The sequence below is a fragment of the Saccopteryx bilineata genome, chromosome 10 (genome assembly GCF_036850765.1).
Source record: "Saccopteryx bilineata isolate mSacBil1 chromosome 10, mSacBil1_pri_phased_curated, whole genome shotgun sequence".
NCBI lineage: Eukaryota > Metazoa > Chordata > Mammalia > Chiroptera > Emballonuridae > Saccopteryx > Saccopteryx bilineata.
In genome coordinates, this window is record NC_089499.1 from 1271725 (window position 1) to 1291503 (window position 19779).

The window sequence follows — 19779 nt, forward strand, 5'->3', positions numbered from 1 at the left end:
GATTAATAATAGTTCTGAAAACGTTGAACTTACTGAATTTTACATGAACACAGAACGTTTTTGAATGTGTGCTGGAATATACTAATTTATTTCCAGACCTCACTCCAGGTATGATTTTTGAGAGAGTTTTAAGATGTATGAAGTTTAGTCTGATTTTTTTCCCCTCATGTACACTTTGGCGTTAGGATTTCTTTCCGCAATCCCATGGCCCACGCCTGCAAAATAGTGAATATTTTTGTATCAGTGCCTACCTCTTATTACCGTGTCAGTGAAACTAAGTTTTGCCAACTTAAAGTAAAAATTGGCAATAGACAGACACTAAATATATTCAAAAATATTACTCTTCACTTGAACTTGTGATCAGAGGTAGTTGCTACGGTGTTATCTTGATATTTGCTTCATTTACTTACCATCCGAAACGATGTCAGTGATTTATTCCTGTAGAGCAGGGGTCTCAAACTCAACTCAGCATGTGGGCCGCAGAGCAAGATCACAGCGGTTCGGCGGGCTGCACTAGGTCTACAAAAGGCAACTGTTACGCAACACTTTTCTCACTGCAGTTGAAAACAAACAAACAAAAAATCAGTACAACAAGCACAATCGTGCATGCAGTTTACTCAGTGTCACAAAACGACCAGAAACTGTAGTTCGCATCACAACTGTTGTTAACTAAGCTAATATCTAGCTAGGATGCTAGAGAAATGAAAAATACAAGTAGGCCCCTAGGCTTACTTAATTTTATCCAAAACATTTTGAACTTCGTGGATTAGTCTGCGGGCCGCACAAAATTGTTCGGCGGGCCACATGCGGCCCGTGGGCCGCGAGTTTGAGACCCCTGCTGTAGAGTATCTCTGTCTTGCCCTCCCTCCAAGTCCCATAGAAGATTTCGTAAGGCAGAGGCCACGCCCGATAGTGGGACAGGGACGCCGTGTGACTGATGAGCGGGTCAGGTCTGCAGAGGGCGCAGCGCCAACCTCCAGGCGCCGATCCGCACCTGTTCTCTGGGCGCCCTGGCAGCTCCTGGTGTCAGCCCCGCCCTGCCACCGAGGCGCTGGGCTCCAGGGTCAGTGGCCTCACCCGGGGTTGTGTGCCGGGTCCGTCGTGGAGGTCATGCCCCAAGGTGCACAAGAGCAAGGATGAGCCGGCACTAAGAAAGGGTTTGCCGTTTGTTTTCGAAGCGTAAGCAACCTGCACTTAAGCAATTAACAGACAAGAGGGAGGAGGTCATCCATCATCAGGGAGGTCTGGACCGGCATTGACAAGCTGCCTTCAGGGCGCAGTTCAGCATGTGTGACATTGTATCGAGATGTCAGAGATGTGTGTGACATTGTATCAGAGATGTCAGAGATGTGTGTGACATTATATCGAGATGTCAGATGTGTGTGACATTGTATCGAGATGTCAGAGATGTGTGTGACATTGTATCGAGATGTCAGAGATGTGTGACATTGTATCGAGATGTCAGAGATCTGATCCCCGCCGGCCCACCAGCTAAGCTGACGCACATCTGTTCACCGGAGCTTGTTTTGCGGGGCTTGTCCTGGCGGCTGGAGGCGGGTGCCAGGTGTTCCCCAGGTGGACAGACAGACAGGGAGGGAATCCCCTGACCCTCCAGAGACTGGAATCTGTCTCCATGACAGTGACCAGAGAGAAGAAGTCTGTTTCTAGAAAAGCTGGCCTTTCACAAAGGGATTGTTAGAACTCAGATGATACCAGGAGCAGAGGAAGCACCCCTGATTCCTTATTTTTGCTTGTTTTGTGGGGTTTTTTGTTTGTTTGTTTGAGCATTAATCACGGACCAACTAGGAGTAATTGATGCATTAGGAGGGCCTTGTTTGTATGGGGAAGTAATAAAAAGTAAGGTCTTTGCTTTCCGAGGACGTCTGTTCTGGTTAGAAGGACAGACGGTAAACAAATGCATTAGAAATAAAGTAATATGTAACATAATGAAAAATTCCTCATAGGAAGCAGGAGGCAGAGCCTTGTGTGCGGGTCACTGATCATTTTGTAACTTAATGGGTGACCTTTTCTTAGTTTACAATCAAAACAAATTTTAGTTTATCTTACAGTTTATAGCTCATGTTCTATTGCATGTGAATTACCTTTATGAATCAGTCACTCACATTAAATATTAAAGACATTTTTTTAAAGTAATGCCTTTTGTTAAAACTGAATATAACTAGTCATTTTGGTTAGCATTATCTTCTAAAAGTTACTTTACGATACACGGTGGGTCATGTGTCATGGCATGTTTTAAGTGTTTAAAAAGTGATAATGTCCTATTCCTTAGAACAGAAAGGAAGACCCCTCTGTTACCCAATTCGTTAAATGATTATAGCAGGATGATATTTGCTTGACATTTTCTCTTGCTCTTAAGAACAAGTACAGGTATGTTAAATTTGAGCTTCAACCCTGGCCGGGTTTCCCAGTGGATAGAGCATCATCCCAGCAGTTTTTTTCTGGGCTGCAGTTTTTTTCTTTTTTTTTTTTTAATTCAATGCAAGGAGGGGAAGCAGAGAGACAGACTCCCACGTGTGCCCTGACTGGGATCCACTCAGCAAGCCCAGTAGGGGGCAATGCTCTGCCCATCTGGGGTGTTGCTCCGTTGCTCAGCAGCTGAGCTCTTCTTAGCACCTGAGGCAGAGGCCAGGGAGCCATCTCAGTGCCCGGGGCCAACTCTCTCCAATCAAGCCATGGCTACAGGAGGAGAAGAGAGAGAGAGAGAGACAGAGAGAGGGAGAGAAGCAAGAGGGGGAGGGGTAAAGAAGCAGATGGGCGCTTCTCCTGTGTGCCCTGACTGGGAATCGAACCCGGGACATTCACACACTGGGCAGACGCTCTACCACTGAGCAACCGGCCGGGGCGAGGCTACAGTTTCTCTCTCTGTCAGGGCACTTATGAAAAGCAATCAATGGATGCACAACTAAAATGGAATAACTAAGTGAAACAAGAAATTGATGTTTCCCTCCCTCCCTCCCTCCCTCTCTCTCTCTCTCTCTCTCTCCCCCCCCCCCCTCTATTTCTCTAAAATCAAATGGGGGGAAAAATTGAGCTTCCATAAAATAGCCAATTTCTAATCTCATGGACACCAAAACAGAACAAGACCCGGAACACCAGCTCCACTGCGGTCTGGTGGTGAAATAGGAACTTTCCCGTCACCTGTGTTCAGACGGAATGACAGCAGTGTGGCCGCCTGCCCAGTTCCTGGACCCGGCGTTGACCTGGCTTTGTTCCTGGGTCTCTTTGAAAACAGGGTGGGCGTGTGGGCTCTTCTTGAAGATCAAACATGGAAAATGTTGCTAATAATTTCCTGGACTCCTCAGGTCCTTTGAAGGACCCTCCCAGAGATGCCCCCAGGCCCCAAGTGAAGAACCTCGTTTTTAGAGACACGTTGCTCAGGGGACAGGCTGGTGGCTCCCTACCGAGAGCTGGCCGAGCCTCTGGTGTCCATTGTCTGGAAGCCGAAAGCAGAATGTCCCTGCTCTTTCTTGAGGAGTTCAGCCACCATGGAGGCCACCGGCCTCGTAGATAAAATTCTTTCTGAAAAGCTTGACCTACGACGGCAGGGCTCATTTTGACATTTTTTTCCAGAGAGCTTCACCTACTGTAGCTGTGTGCCCTGGCGCAGGGCGTGTGCACACAGAGGAACATCACACACACACACACACACACACACACACACACACACGGTGCTGTTGGTCGGGCGGAGGGCACAGTCATTCCGGAGGACAGCACCAGACTAGAGTCGTGGCCTGGTTCATCCGGGCAGTGCCACGCTCCTGGTGAATTTATATCCAGATGAGGGTAAAAGTTCTCTTAGGGCAAGACTTCCCAAGGAAGGCACGAGTACGTGGGAAATCTCAGAAGCTTTCTTTCTTTTCTTTTCCTTTCTTTCTTTCTTTCTTTCTTTCTTTCTTTCTTTCTTTCTTTCTTCTTTCTTTCTTTCTTTCTTTCTTTCTTCTTTCTTTCTTTCTTTCTTTCTTTTAGCTTTAAAAAAAATTTTTTTTTGTGAGTGTATGTGTCTGCTAGCTAATGCAAGTATTCCCCTTGGAATCAACATAGAACTGAAATTATTTCACCGGCTTATAACACTATGCTTTCCACTTCATGCCAACCAGTGCCTCTAACGAGTAGCTTAGTCAATTCGGTTGAGTCAGGGAGTGTTGCTGATTCCGTGGGAACACTGTGAGCGACATGATTGAGCCACGCACACACACGGACAGAGTCACCGCTCGTAGAAGAGAACCTCACCGTCGGGGGCGGACGTCACATCTGTCATGTGTTTTCCATAATGGCTCTCCTTCAATGCACACGCCCGTGTTTGTGAAATTCATGTGCTGGTTTACATCACGTTAACGTTTTGTGAGTTCAAGTGTTGCTGTTGAACAAGTGAGGGGTAAACCAGCGATTTCCCGGACTAGAAATTCTGCCCCTAAATATTCCTGTGCAGCAAAGTAAAGTGTGTGTGTGTGTGTGTGTGTGTGTGTGTGTGTGAGTGTGTGTGTGTGTGTGTGTGAGTGTGTGTGTGTGTGTGTGTGTGTGTGTGTTTGGGGTGAGGGGCGAGGTGGGAGTTCTTTTTAAAGAAACAGAAACAGAATGACCAGGCGCTGGGACATTATGTTACTTTTGACAGGTATTACCTGTTCTGGGTACAGCTGTATAAACATGCATCTTCTCCAAAAATAAAGATTGCTCTCTGCTTTTCCCCTGGGAAGAAGGTGGGGGAGGCTGGAGTTGGGGGGCGGGGGAGATCTGGTGGGAGGCGAGGTCAGATCTCATTCGTGGCCCCGGGACTCGGGATCTGTAGTTCTGAGAGGGTGACAGGTGGACGGCACAAGCACGTGGATGAAGGCTGACCCGCCCCGCCCCCCTGTGTGGGATTTCCTAGTAGATTCTTATGTAAAGTTAGACTGGACCCCAAGGACAGAGTCCAGGCATCTGAGCCGTGGGGTCCTTATGACGCGGGGAGGTCGGACACACGTTCAAACCTAACAGAGTGACGGAAACATTCACCGTTTTCTAACTGCAGAGAGGGCGGTCATCTCTCCGGACCCGACCTGTCCATCACCTCCTCGTGCCACACCAGGGGCCTGTCCCCGCCCCTCCCCCCCCGCCCCCGTCACTGACGAGTCCCGCCTTGTGCTCTAGCCTCTGAAGCCCATGGAGCAGAACGGACCGGGGCTGGAGTACCGCGTGGCCTGGAAGCCCCAGGGAGCCCTGATGGAGTGGGAGGAGGAGACAGTCCGAGAGCACAGCCTGCGGGTGATGACGCCGGCGGTCTACGCCCCCTACGACGTGCAGGTCCAAGCCGTCAACCACCTGGGCGCCGGCCCTGAGCCCCAGCCGGTGGTGCTCTACTCCGGGGAAGACTGTGAGTGCCCCCCGCCCAGAGAGCAGTCCCTCTCAGTGGTGCCCCCCGCCCGGAGAGCAGTCCCTCTCAGTGGTGCCCCCCGCCCGGAGAGCAGTCCCTCCCAGTGGTGCCCCCCGCCCGGAGAGCAGTCCCTCTCAGTGGTGCCCCCCGCCCCGGAGAGCAGTCCCTCCCAGTGGTGCCCCCCCGCCCCGGAGAGCAGTCCCTCCCAGTGTTGCCCCCCGCCCGGAGAGCAGTCCCTCCCAGTGGTGCCCCCCGCCCCGGAGAGCAGTCCCTCCCAGTGGTGCCCCCCGCCCGGAGAGCAGTCCCTCCCAGTGGTGCCCCCACCCAGAGAGCAGTCCCTCCCAGTGGTGCCCCCTGCCCGGAGAGCAGTCCCTCCCAGTGGTGCCCCCTGCCCGGAGAGCAGTCCCTCCCAGTGGTGCCCCCCGCCCGGAGAGCAGTCCCTCCCAGTGGTGCCCCCCACCCGGAGAGCAGTCCCTCCCAGTGGTGCCCCCCGCCCCGGAGAGCAGTCCCTCTCAGTGGTGCCCCCCGCCCCTGCCCCGGAGAGCAGTCCCTCCCAGTGGTGCCCCCCGCCCCGGAGAGCAGTCCCTCCCAGTGGTGCCCCCCGCCTGGAGAGCAGTCCCTCTCAGTGGTGCCCCCCGCCCGGAGAGCAGTCCCTCTCAGTGGTGCCCCCCGCCCCCCGCCCCGGAGAGCAGTCCCTCCCAGTGGTGCCCCCCGCCCCGGAGAGCAGTCCCTCCCAGTGGTGCCCCCCGCCCAGAGAGCAGTCCCTCCCAGTGGTGCCCCCCGCCTGGAGAGCAGTCCCTCCCAGTGGTGCCCCCCGCCTGGAGAGCAGTCCCTCTCAGTGGTGCCCCCCGCCCCGGAGAGCAGTCCCTCTCAGTGGTGCCCCCCGCCCGGAGAGCAGTCCCTCCCAGTGGTGCCCCCCGCCCGGAGAGCAGTCCCTCCCAGTGGTGCCCCCCCGCCCGGAGAGCAGTCCCTCCCAGTGGTGCCCCCCGCCCGGAGAGCAGTCCCTCCCAGTGGTGCCCCCCGCCCGGAGAGCAGTCCCTCTCAGTGGTGCCCCCCGCCATGGAGAGCAGTCCCTCCCATTGGTGCCCCCCGCCCTCGCCCCGGAGAGTAGTCCCTCCCAGTGGTGCCCCCCGCCTGGAGAGCAGTCCCTCTCAGTGCATCCTCAGCCTCCGCCTGTGGGGTGGGGGGCATGCCAGCCAGGAGGCGTCGGTGCGGCACCTGCTTCCTCCTGGGGGTGTCTGCGCGGTCCAGGGTCCGGGTAGAGCAGTGAGGACGTAGGTGGAAGGTTGCGATTGTCTAACTCCTGATAAAGCTATTCTGATGTCAGGAATCAGAGACCTGCATTCATCACCTCCGTTGGTGAAGCCGGGTCACTGTCCTGTGGCTTCCAGCTGCATGTGCCCCAGAGGTCACAGCCTCCTAAGGGTCACCTGCCACCGTGCCACGTCTGAGCCTTCCCCGCACAGGGGAGAGACAGACCCAGATGGGTGTGCAGAATCACACGCGCGCACACACACGCACACACACACACACGCACACACACGCACACACACGCACACGCACGCACACACACATGTGCGTGAGTGGCGAGGTACTGATGGTGTGACCACTCTTACAAACACCATCATAAGCCTTGCAGATGGATTACTGGAGGCAGGACATGGCCTGCCTTCCGTGTGATTGCCCGGGGGAGTCACACCCCACGTTCACCCGGGACCCAAAGTGACTTTTTGACCCAAAAATATGAAAAGGTCGAGATGGAGAAATGACTCGCTCCTTGTTCACCTGCTGTCTGGACTTTTCTACCCACACTCGATGCGGTGGTTCTGAGGGTTCTGTGAGCCCGTCTGGACCCGGCCCTTGAACGATGCCTGACGGGTCGCGCTCGCTCCGCTGTGAGCTGCCGTTACTGACGTTAGATGGCTGACATTCCCGAGGGTGTCGGGGAGGACGTCAGTCCAGTTCATGTGCTTCCGTGGCAGCAGGCCACAGGGCGGCCGCCCACCCAGGCTTTGGACGTCAAGTGGACTTGCCCACGCTGTGTCCCTCAGGCTCACGGCATCTCTCCCCGCTGGACGCCCTCGTGGGCAGAGGCAGCTCCCCCCACCAGGACGAGAAATCCTCCCGGTTCCGTTGGAACTGAGTCCACAAGAGTGCTTTCCAGGGGTTCAGCCGTGTGAAAAGTCAGCTTTGGAAAGAGGTCCCGGTCATCCTGTCCGGAGACCATGGAAAGCTGACCGTTCCCCTCACGCCCCCACAGATCCAGACGCGGCCCCGACCATCCTGGGCGTGGACGTCGTGAACAGCATGCTGATCAACGTGACCTGGTCCCCCGTGCCCAAGGACAGGGTCCACGGCCGTCTGAGGGGGTACCAGGTGTGTCTCCGTCACGGCTCCCTCCTCGTGGTCGGGGGGCGCCCCTGCCGAGAGGAACCCCGCGTGGTGGTCGGGGGGCGCCCCTGCCGAGAGGAACCCCGCGTGGTGGTCGGGGGGCGCCCCTGCTGAGAGGAACCCCGCGTGTGACGGTCCCGGTTCCGTTGCAGATAAACTGGTGGAAGACGAGGAGTCTGGCGGATGGAAAGGCGCATCCCAGGGAAGTGCGTGTCCTGAGGTTCTCGGGCCCCAGGGGCCAGGGCATGCTGCCCTCCCTGGACGCCTTCAGCGAGTTCAACCTGACCGTCTCCGCCTACAACTCCAAGGGCGCCGGCCCGGAGAGCACGCCTTTCACCTTCCACACGCCCGAGGGAGGTGAGACCACCGTGCGCCCTGGTGCCTGCGTGGGGGGGAATGCTGGGGGGGGGGGATTAACCATGTCCCGTCTCAGGCCTGGTGGATGTGTGCTTCCTGCCACAGCGTCGAGTGTCCAGGAAACATTATAACTGATGGGGCTGTGGGTTCTTCTGCCCTTCCTTCCTTCCTTCCTTCCTTCCTTCCTTCCTTCCTTCCTTCCTTCCTTCCTTCCTCCCTCTCTCCCTCTTTCCCTCCCTCCCTCTCTCATTTCCTTCCTTCCTTCCTTCTTTCTTTCCTCTCTTTTCTTTTCTTTCTTTCCTCCCTCCCTCCCTCCCTCCTTCCCTCCCTTCCTTCCTCCCTCCCTCCCTCCCTTCCTTCCTTCCTTCCTCCCTCTCTCCCTCTTTCCCTCTCTCCCTCTCTCATTTCCTTCCTCCCTCCCTCCCTCCCTCCCTCCCTTCCTTCCTTCCTCCCTCTCTCCCTCTTTCCCTCCCTCCCTCTCTCATTTCTTTCCTTTCTCCCTCCCTCCCTCCCTTCCTTCCTTCCCTCCTTCCCCCTCCCTCTCTCCCTCCCTACCTCCCTTCCTTCCTTTCTCCCTCTCTCCCTCTTTCCCTCCCTCCCTCCCTCCCTCCCTCCCTTCCTTCCTCCCTCCCTCCCTTCCTTCCTCCCTCCCTCCCTCCCTTCCTTCCTTCCCTCCCTTCCCCTCCCTCCCTCCCTCCCTCCCTCCCTCCCTCCCTTCCTTCCTTCCCTCCCTTCCCCTCCCTCTCTCCCTCCCTCCCTCCCTTCCTTCCTCCCTCCCTCCCTCCCTCCCTTCCTTCCTTCCATTCTTGCCTTCCCGCCTTCTTCTTTTCCTTCTTTTCCTAAGAAAGGTGTTAGGTGACGAGTGTCTGTTCTGGGTCTCGTACACTCTAGTCCCTGCACAGCCAGCCTTCCTCAAGGTCATCACAGTGGACAGAGAGAGTGCCACCCTGTCCTGGGGGCTGCCCAGGGAGCTGAACGGGAACTTGACTGGCTACCTGTTACAGTTCCAGATAAGTAAGTAGACGTTCGAGTCGGGTGCCCTGTTAACAGTCCCGTTTCTGTTGAGCGTTGGGCTCGCTGCGCAGAGAACCATGTGACTGCGGCTTGCGGGCGACACGCCCTCCCGGACACAGCTCAGGGAGTCGGGTCTGTGACCGGCTTAGAGGCGCCTCCGGCCCGCTGCCCGTTTCCAGGAAGGAAGTGTTGTTGGAGCCCAGCCATGTCCACTCGCGTCTGTCTGTCCACGGCTGTTTCTCATGTCCAGGCTGCGTGGTTACGACAGAGACCCCACGGGCCACAAAGGCCGCAGTGTTGACAGTCTATTCCTTTCCCGGAAGGTGTGCCAGACTGCTTTAGGAAAAGCAATGTGCCAGGCGGTCCCGGCAAACCCGTGTTCAGTGTTGACTGGTGGGAGACCCGGGCCCCTGGCCGGCTCTGGCCCTGGGCAAGGAGGCCGTTCTCACTGGACCTCGGTCTCGCCCCGGGGGCTGTGGTCACACGAGAGGTGCCAGCCTTGTGCAGGTCAGCGCGTGGGTCGCCATGAATAAGTCGGTGCCTGGCACCCCAGGGAACATCCAGAGACGCCAACGGCAGGGACGGCGTGCCCCACCCTGAAGGCCGACGCGCTGAAGGCCTGCTCTTTGTCCCGTCAGTAAACGACACCCACGAGCTCGGAGACCTGAGCGACGTCCACATCACAGCCCCGTCCCAGCCCACCTGGCGCCTGTCCAACCTCAGCGCCAACACCAAGTACAAGTTCTACGTCAGGGCGTGCACCTCGGCGGGCTGCGGGAAGCCCGTCACGGAGGAGAGCGTCACGCTGGGCGCAGGCCGTGAGTACGGGCGAGGCGTGTACATACGTGTGCAGGCCGTGAGTACAGGCGGGGAGGCGCGCACACACGTGTGCAGGCCGTGAGTACGGGCGGGGGAGGCGCGCACACGCGTGTGCAGGCCGTGAGTACGGGCGGGGGAGGCGCGCACACGCGTGTGCAGGCCGTGAGTACAGGCGAGGCGCACACGTGTGTGCCGGCCGCGGTCCTCGGGGGCGACTGTGCCCTCGGTCTGCCCGGCTGCGCGTTTTCCCAGGCACGGACACAGAACTCGTTCATCTTGTTGGTGACGTTCACGTTGATCCGACTGACAGACAACGGTCCAGCGGCAGCCGCCGTGCATACAGGGGCAGGAGCTGTCATTTTACTTAGTTAACACAGGGGACATAAGGTCACAAAGTTACTCACAGGGATGGCAGGAGGATGTCTTTCTTTTGGAAATGTTTTCATACCAAAACAATAAACAGCTTGTCCCCTGCCCCGGAGGACAATTCCCAGCACTGATCCGATGCGGGTCACCTCCGTGTCTGGACGCACAGACACACACGTGGCCTCATGTGTCAGTTTTGTTTTCCTGTCACAGGTCAGTGCCCAGTATCTAACCTGAAAACGGCCGATACGTCTGGTCTCATCAGCACAGCTTTTTGTAAAAATAAATTTCCCTGCGCTCACTTTTTTTCAACTCAGAACCGGTTCCCTCCCCAGTGAGCTCCCCAGAGGGGGACACAGCGAGTGCGCTCAGAGTGCACTGGAGTCCGCGGGGCGTCAGGAGGGACCCTGGGGAGCAGAGTGAGAAAGGGACGAGGACCAGAGGGGAGGCAGGGCCCGGGTGAGCCTCCCACTGAGGACAGAGACCAGCGAGGAGCTGGAGGATGGGGAGCAGAGGGGAGGCAGGGCCCGGGTGAGCCTCCCGCTGAGGACAGAGACCAGCGAGGAGCTGGAGGATGGGGAGCAGAGGGGAGGCAGGGCCCGGGTGAGCCTCCCGCTGAGGACAGAGACCAGCGAGGAGCTGGAGGGCGGGGAGCAGAGGGGAGGCAGGGCCCGGGTGAACCTCCCACTGAGGACAGAGACCAGCGAGGAGCTGGAGGATGGGGAGCAGAGGGGAGGCAGGGCCCGGGTGAGCCTCCCGCTGAGGACAGAGACCAGCGAGGAGCTGGAGGATGGGGAGCAGAGGGGAGGCAGGGTCTGGGTGAGCCTCCTGCTGAGGACAGAGAGCAGCCAGGAGCTGGAGGATGGGGAGCAGAGGGAAGGCAGGGTCTGGGTGAGCCTCCCACTGAGGAGAGAGACCAGCGAGGAGCTGGAGGATGGGGAGCAGAGGGAAGGCAGGGTCTGGGTGAGCCTCCCGCTGAGGACAGAGAGCAGCCAGGAGCTGGAGGGCGGGAACAGAGAGGCTTGCTTCACGGGTGCTGCAGAAGCTTGGGCTACCTTCTTCCATTAACACTCCTGCCTCTTCGAGTCCCGGCTAACCGCCTTCTGTCCCCAGGGCTGCGCAGTCCGACGGCTCTGCCCCACTAACACGCTGGCCTCGTGTCTTCCACGCTGGTGACCCGTCGGAAGCTAGCCAATCAGTCTGTAGCCTACGGAAACGTTGTTGTTTTTTAAGTAAAGCTGAACACGTCACACAGTGTCCCGCTGAGAACAGCGTTACGGAACCCCGTGCCCTCAATATAGTGCAATCTGATTTCAGCACAAATTGTTAACATTTCCTGGTTTCCACTTATTCCGTAGAGTTGGTTCTTAGCCAAAGAAAGTTCTTTAGATGATTTTTGTTTTGCAAGATGTGAAGGTACACATGGCTTTTAATTACACCTGAGTTATCCTTTTACCTGCATCTGTGAATTTTCCCAGTGAATACCTCGGTACGGTCGTGCTCTCTTGAGAAGTGTCAGTTTCTCAGAACAGTTCCAAAGCTCAGTGCCTTCCACTTAAATGTCCCTATAAACCTGCACTTTACGCAGTGTAAGTTCCCACGGATTTCCCGTATTGATGACAGGGCCGTGTTCTGATGCTACTCCATCGACGCTCACAGGGAACACGAGGAGAGAAGTAACAGGTAGCAAAGTGTCGTGGGCTTTCCGTTCCGAGCCTCCATGGCCTCAATTTGGGTCCCGCTAGGTTAGCGAGAGTTCAGAATCCACGGGACGGCAGCGTGTAATATCCCGGTTCCGAACCGTTCCCGTGCCCGGGCGGGTTAACAGGACCACTCCCGCCAGCACGCACCCACCTCCTCCTGACGGGACGTGGCGGAAGCTCGTGTGGACAGAGGCCGCCTGCAGCGATGTTGTGGGTCCGATCACTCCAGAGCCGTCGGAAGGGGGGACTTGCTGCAGGAGGGCTCTCTCGTTCATCTGCGTGCCCCTTCCCCGCCCCGCCGTTCCACGCTAACGCTCTGTGCGCTTCCACTCTGTGCGTTTCTCAGGACGGGGCCCCGGGAAGACCCCCGAGGGAGTCAATGGGACCCGGACGGGCCACCCGGCAGAGGCGCTCGAGCCCGGAGCCGAACACGTGGTCCGCCTCCTGACTAAGACCTGGGTGGACAACAGTAGCATTTTTGAAGATGTGGTTGAGGCGAGAGGGAGAGGTGAGGACCCGTCTGCTCGGGGCGGAGCCGAGACCGGACGTGCATGTGTCCCGTGGAGAGTGTCCCTGTCCCCGCGGGCCGGGCGGACACGGCGGTGCAGGAGCTACGTACACACATATGTATAAAAGCGGTCTCACCTCATTTCCACGAGGCGTCTCAAAAGTATCTGAGTGAGACAAGTGCGGCTCCAGCGGCCCCTTCCCTTGTCGTTCCTACCAGAACAGGTGCCTAGAAATCTCTCCTGCTTGTTAACACACACAAATGATAATAATAATAATAATAATAATAATAAAATAATGATAAAAACAAAATAGGAACCAGGGAGTCGCCATGGCAACCTGCAGTAACCGCAGTAACCAGCTCGCCTCTGCTTGCGCCTGTCCTGCTGTCTAACCCGCCTGCCCTGTCCTCCTCTGGCTTCTGCCCCCTCCCCCGGGCACCACTCGGGGGACACGGGGCCCCTCCTAAGGCGAGAGCGTGCGGTGTGTGTGTCCCCTCCGGCGCCGTCCCCGTCCCGTTCCCTCGGGGGCCCCTGGACGGGGACACGGGACGGATGCTATCTTGTGTGTTTGAAAATGAGGCTGGAACCTCCCCCGAGGGGCCCCGTGGCCCCCGCCCCCAGCGTGTGACCCCCCCCTGTGCTGCAGAGTACGCCGGGCTGTCCGAGGACATCGCCACGCAGGGCTGGTTCATCGGGCTGATGTGCGCGGTCGCCCTGCTCACGCTCACCCTGCTGACGATCTGCTTCGTCAAGAGGAACCGCGGCGGCAAGTACTCAGGTGGGGCGTCCTGCGTCCTTCCCAGCGTGTGGGGGTCACGCTGCCTGCGAGGACAGCCCTGGCATCCTCTGACCAGGGGGAGGAGGGGCAAAGAGATGTGCTGCCTTTCTACCACGGAACACTACTCAGCCAAGAAAAAGGGGCGGCTGCCCTCTGGGACAGCGTGGGCCGAGCTCAAGGGGCCGTGCTCAGTGAGCTGGGTCAGGCGGGGAAGGACAAGGACCCGCTGGTCTCACTCACACATGGGGCGGTGAGCAGATCGTTGCTTTTACTGTGTGTGTGACAGAGAAAGAGAGGGACAGACAAGGACAGACAAGAAAGGAGAGATGAGAAGCATCAGTTCTTTGTTGCAGCACCTTAGTTGTTCATTGATTGCTTTCTCATATGTGCCTTGACCGGGGGCCTCCAGCAGAGGGAGTGACCCCTTGCTTGAGCCAGCGACCTTGGGCTCACGCCAGCCAGCAACCCCACACTCAAGCTGGTGAGCCTGTGCGGAAGCGAGTGACCTCGGGGTTTCGAACCTGGGTCCTCTGCGTCCCTGTTCGATGCTTTACCCACTGTGCCACTGCCTGGTCAGGCCAGAGTCATTTCTAATGTGACTTTCCACTTATTAAATTCTCTAGGAGGCCCTCTTCACAGATGCCTCTTCTTCTAATTACACATTTCAGTCAAATTGACATCAGAGCAGCAAACACAGCCCACATGGAGAGGAAGCCCAGTCCTGAACTGAGTCACTAAATGGAACTGGCATCTGCAGGAGGTGACTCTGCTAGTTCCTGTCCTTAGAATGGGCTCTGGTGAGGCTCTCTCTCTCTCTCTCTCTCACACACACACACACACACACACTTTTATCTCTTAAAAAGAAAGGACGCCTCTCGTCCCACTCATGACCCAGGGATTTTTATTTTTCCCCCCTGTTAACTAAGAGGCAGGGAGGCAGAGAAACAGAATCTCACATGTGCCCTGATCGGGATCCACCCAGCAAGTCCACTAGGGGGTGATGCTCTGCCCATCTGGGGCATTGCTCTGTTGCTCAGCAGCCGAGCTATTCTTAGTGCCTGAGTCAGGGCCATGGACCCATTCTCAGTGCCCGGGGCCAGCTCACTTGAACCAATTGAGCCATGGCTGCAGGAGGGGAAGAGAGAAAGAGATTAAAAGGGGTGGATAAGCAGATGGGCGCTTCTCCTGTGTGCCCTGACCAGGAATCAAACCCAGACATCCACACGCCAGGCCCACGCTCTACCACTGAGCCAACTGGCCAGGGCTAAAACTCAGGGATTGTTTTGTGCTGACGAATTCTAACAGCATCAGCCCCCCCTCATCTGCTAAATTAGAGCCAGCCACGATCGGGCTGCCTTCGTTCTCACTGGGACCTGAGCTGGGTGCTCTGTTTCAGATCAACGGCACCTAAAACGCTAACAGAAACCACCTGGGTGATGCTGTGGTTGCTGTAACTCACGTCATTCAGTTTCCAAACATGTTCTACCTTGTTCAGACCTGTGTGCTGTGCTCGGGCTGCTGTGTTCCCGTCAGTGCCCACGATGCTCGCAGGCGGGGGCGAGCTCAGACCCCCTGCTCTGGTCGGATGACGAGCCGGTCAGTGACAGCTCATTGGCCTGGGAGCCACCCAGCAGGTGTCTGTTGGGGACCCGTTATTTTATATTGAACACGCAAAGGGGCATGATGTCTATTTTTTTTTTTTTTTTGTAGTTTTCCGAAGTTGGAAACAGGGAGGCAGGCAGACAGACTCCCGCATGCGCCCGACCGGGATCTCTGCCCATCTGGGGCGTCGCTCTGTTTTAACCAGAGCCACTCTAGCACCTGAGGCAGAGGCTACAGAGCCATCCTTAGCACCCGGACCAACTTTGCTCCTGTGGAGCCTCAGCTGTGGGAGGGGAAGAGAGAGACAGAGAGGAAGGAGAGGGGGAGCGGTGGAGAAGCAGATGGGCGCTTCTCCTGTGTGCCCTGGCCGGGAATCAAACCCGGGACTCCTGCACGCCAGGCCAACGCTCTACCACTGAGCAAACCAGCCGGGGCCGATTTCTATGTTTTTATAAAACTACATGGAAAATGTATGTGGTTGTACATCTCCCCCCCCCCCCCCCCCCCCCCCCCCCCGTGAAGAGTGAATTATTGTGACTGAGATGTTTGAGAACTAGGGATGTTGCAGGTGATTAACTGGGAGCTCTCTCTCGAGAAGTGTGTCCCTCTCCGGGGTCTGAAAGGGCTTCTTCAAGTGACGCTCTCGAAAGGAACAAAAGTCAGACTCCACACCGTAGGGAGGCTAGGGGTCCCCCGGCCCCACCCCCACCCTGCACGTTGAGAGGGGCGTGAGGAAAGCCTCCTGTGGTGTCCTCCTCCTGAAACAAGTCCCTCCTCGTCCTGCTCAGAAAACACCTGCTGTGACACCTCGCTGTCGACCCGACTGTGTGGGTGAGGGAGGCAGTCCTGAGCAAGAGCGCGCGTGAGGACCAGGTGGGGGGCTCTCTCTCTCTGTAGCTGAGTGACGTAGGTCGGATGTGAGCACACGGCACCTTCCGGAAGGTCGGGGGAGTCACCGGTCTCCAGTCGGGGGGCCGCGGCTGAGCCTGCCTGTCCAGCAGGCCTGTGTGCAGCCCACAGAATGTCGCGGAAACGCACGGATGTCCACAGCGTGTGGGGAGCTCAGATGACCCAGAGGGGGAACCCAGGACGTCCTCTTTCTCCTTTAGAGGTAGCGGGCGGGTGGGTGCGGACAGAGCCACCTGGCTCGGGAATGTCAGCACCACGGCCCCGCTGTGCCCAGGGATGCCCGCCGCCTGGCAGGACGGTGAAGTGTCCTGACACTCCTCTGCACGACCGTTTCTTTCTCTGTCTTTTCAGTGAAAGAGAAGGAGGACCTGCACCCCGACCCAGAAGTCCAGTCGGGAAAGGATGAGACCTTCGGTGACTACAGGTCAGCATGGCGTCCACCAAGGCCACAGTGCTCACCAGGGTCTGGGCGTCGGGTACAATGCAGGTGACCCCACCCGCCCTGTTTCCTGGGTCTCGTCCTCTCCCCCAGACTCCGTGCTCATCGGCAAAGCCCCCTGCCCTCCGCGTTCTCCTGGGCGACAGGTGTCCTGACGCTGCCCCCGCCCCAGGGTGCCCCTCTCGGGTCCTGTCATCGTCACTCTGAGGGCAGTGACCGCACCCTCAGGACAGCCTGCGTTCTGTCCAGCACACACGCTCCCCTGATCCCGGCTCAAGGGGACTGGCTGGGAAGTGACCGTGCAGACCACCACAGCACAGGGACCGTATGTGGGCACCGAGAGCCGGCTCACCTGCGACAGGCCACCTCCGCCCCCTCGTCCCAGAGCCAGTGTGTCCCGTGGGGGCATGAGGAGGGGCAGCGCCCTCGGCCGGCGTCCAGAGCTGAGCGTCCGGCTGGCTGGGTCAGCAGCACGATGACGCCTTGTCTTACCAAGTGCTGGCCGCAGTCCAGTAATGTTTTTTCCCAAAGTCTTCCCTTTTCAAGTTGTTTTTTTTTTTTTTTTTTTTTTTTTTTTTACAGAGACAGAGAGAGAGAGAGTCAGAGAGAGGGACAGACAGACAGGAACAGAGAGAGATGAGAAGTGTCAATCATCAGTTTTTCGTTGTGGCACTTTAGTTCATTGATTGCTTCGACCATGGGGCTACAGCAGACCGAATGACCCCTTGCTCGAGCCAATGACCTTGGGTCCAAGCTGGTGAGCTTTGCTTAAACCAGATGAGCCCGTGCTCAAGCTGGTGAACTTGGGGCCTTGAACCTGGGTCCTCAGCGTCCCAGTCTGATGCTCTATCCACTGTGCCACTTCCTGGTCAGGCTCCTTTTTCAAATTTGATAAAACCATCTAACTTGATAGGACTTGACACTGTGATAGTCGTTAGTACTACTTAAAAAAAACCCTGATCAGGAATTTAGAAGACTGTGTCGTGTTCCAGACATTTTTCAGTCACCCAGGGCGGGTGTTCACGGAGGACAAAACCCGAGCCGTCAATACAGGATGCTTGTGGCATTTCTGTTCTGACGACACCCGCCGTTTATTGTAATCGAACCGGCCGAGCTTATAAACTATAGAAAGGACCTTCTTTGGTTACAAGGAGCAGAACTTGATTCAGTAACTTACGCAAGGGGGTCATTCTGGGAAGGAATCGGGGGACCGTGAGGACAGAAGGTTAATAAGACTCGGTGACCTGCGTTCCAAAGCTGGCGAGAACCGAGTGAGTGACCCCGGTCCTGTGCCGACAGACGGACGTCCCCGTGTCCTCCCAGCCCCCTGTGGGAAAGGGAAGCAGAAATGTTCTGCATGGCGGGGGTCGTGTCTCCGGCCCTCGGGGTGACACAGGCTGGTCAGGACGTTGGAAACGTGTGGGCTGCTGTTATTCGGGGTTTCTCTACCCGGTGTCCACGTTCGCACGGCCGTCCCGAGCGTCAGGCCTTCCTGCGCGTCTGTGTCCCCCTCGCCCGTGCGAGCGGCTCCGCGCAGGCCGGGCGCCCCCACCGCTGTTCTGTGCTCTGTTGTCTTCTAGCGACAGCGACGAGAAGCCTCTGAAGGGGAGCCTCCGGTCGCTGACCCGGGACGCGCAGGCCACGGAGAGCGCCGACAGCCTGGTCCAGTACGGGGAGGGCGACCACGGCCTCTTCAGCGAGGACGGGTCCTTCATCGGCGCCTACGCGGGCTCCAAGGAGAAGGGCTCGGCCGAGAGCAACGGCAGCTCCAGCGCGACCTTCCCTCTGCGTGCCTGACCGCGTGCCGGGAGCGTGGCCGGTCCCCGCGGCCCCACGCCGAGAGCCTGCGCGTGGGGACAGGACGACCTCGCTGGCAGACACCCCCGCCCCGACGGCAGCACCTGCAGGGACGCTGAGGAAGCCCCCCGCCCCCGGGAAACGAGGGGCACGGCTCTGCAGGCCCCTCTGTCTCTGTCTCTTTTCTTTTCCGGTGCTGAAAACGCAGACGGTGGCACAGACCTGCGTTTACTCACCTCAGCCGAATCCAAAGTGTCCGTCGGTGCCCCGTGCTGGGCCCCACCCTGCCCGCAGCCCTTCCGCAGACGCTGCGGCCTCGCAGGGTCTCTCCCGGGGGGCACGCGCGCGCTGGGCCCCCCCGAGGGCCGTCTGAGTGACCGCTTCCCCGCAGGCCAGGAGGTTATTTAATAGCGGACAGAGGAATACAAACGTCTTATTGACACTGCCCGTGGACCACACACAGGCAAAGTTTATTATTTAAATTCGAGTCGGAGACGCCATAGGTCAGCGTCCACGGAGACTCACCGAGCTGTCGCCGTCTGTCCGGAGATGCTCGCCCATCAGCGGAACTCGACCTCTCTGTCTCGGCGTGGACCGTTCATTCCTCTCGGACGGGCTCTCCGCAAAGCCTCCGGCTCTCTGCTCGGACGCGGGTCAGCACGCCAGAGGTCACCGTGCGGGCGGAGGAGCCGGCGGGGGACCCTTCGCGTGGGAGGGTCGCGAGGAGATCGCCCCCGCATCTCACGCCTGCACTGACAGCTTCGCCTTCTCTCTGTGTCGACAGAGGCGTGTCTCATGCGAACGCCTTGTACATAGGATGTTCACCGTCACGTGGTTGAAAGCACAGATGGTTTTATTCTGAGGTTGGGGAGGAAACGGGAGCAGGGGAGCCCCTCCAGGAAGACACGGCTCTTGACCCCACCCGGAGCCGCGGCCGGGACACAGGGTGACGCGGGGTGATGGGGGTGACGGGGGTGGGGGGCTCTGGCCGGAAGACTTTGCACAAAAGCACTTGGTTTCTGTCCTGACATCACTCTCCTCAAAGGTCTTACAATAAAGAAAATAACCGTGTTCACGTCGAGGGGCACGCTTTCATATTTTTCAAAATAGGTGATGATGTTGTTGAGCGTCTGGCTGCCCCGAGTCCCCAAGGGAGAACTGTTGACTTCACGGCAGGGACCCCTGAGCGCCCCGTTGGCCGACACCCCGTTTCGGACGCCTGTCTTCCGGGTGGGGCGTTTCCCTGCTTGCTGTCCGCGCCCGTTCGGGGGGCTCCCTCCTGGCAGGCGGGCTGCGAGTCCTTCTGACGTTGAACGTGGAGACAGTTTAGAAATAGTGAGACGGACGCGTTGTGCATGCATGCGAGTAAAATTCGGTGTTCAGCTTCTCAGCTGACGGACACTTTTTTTTTCTAACCTTACCACAAAACTCTTCATTATGTGGGAGGACAATCGACTCACGGACGACACTGTCTGTTCCTAAACTTTTGGCCGTGGGCCGGCGCCTGCCGCGAAACCTCGGCGTTCTGATTCAGGCAGCTGGCTGGGCTCCCCGCGGACCAGAACGAGGGGCGTGTGTGACGGTTTCACGCGGGAACTCACGTGGAAATAGGTCATCGCCGTTTCAAGCCTGTGGGTCGTCCAGGACGCAGAGGCGGGAGAAGCCTGTCCCATCGGAAACAGTGACGCGTGGGTCAGGGTGGGAGCGCGCTCCCGAAGCGAGCG

General features: G+C 57.8%; 1 protein-coding gene across 8 annotated transcripts in view; it reads left to right on the plus strand.

Moving 5' to 3' along the window:
- CHL1 (cell adhesion molecule L1 like) overlaps positions 1 to 19003 on the plus strand; it is a 162018-nt gene extending 143015 nt beyond the window's left edge. For 7 of the 8 annotated variants that reach the window (XM_066244613.1, XM_066244612.1, XM_066244611.1 and 4 more), the window contains 9 exons: positions 5149 to 5371; positions 7632 to 7747; positions 7915 to 8119; positions 9011 to 9133; positions 9772 to 9951; positions 12368 to 12529; positions 13177 to 13308; positions 16171 to 16243; positions 17839 to 19003. In XM_066244613.1, the coding sequence (XP_066100710.1) occupies positions 5149 to 5371; positions 7632 to 7747; positions 7915 to 8119; positions 9011 to 9133; positions 9772 to 9951; positions 12368 to 12529; positions 13177 to 13308; positions 16171 to 16243; positions 17839 to 18055 (1431 nt within the window). In that variant the 3' untranslated portion in view covers positions 18056 to 19003. The remainder of the gene's footprint in view (positions 1 to 5148; positions 5372 to 7631; positions 7748 to 7914; positions 8120 to 9010; positions 9134 to 9771; positions 9952 to 12367; positions 12530 to 13176; positions 13309 to 16170; positions 16244 to 17838) is intronic. The other variant, XM_066244617.1, reaches the window with a different exon arrangement.
- The last annotated feature ends 776 nt before the right edge of the window (positions 19004 to 19779 follow it).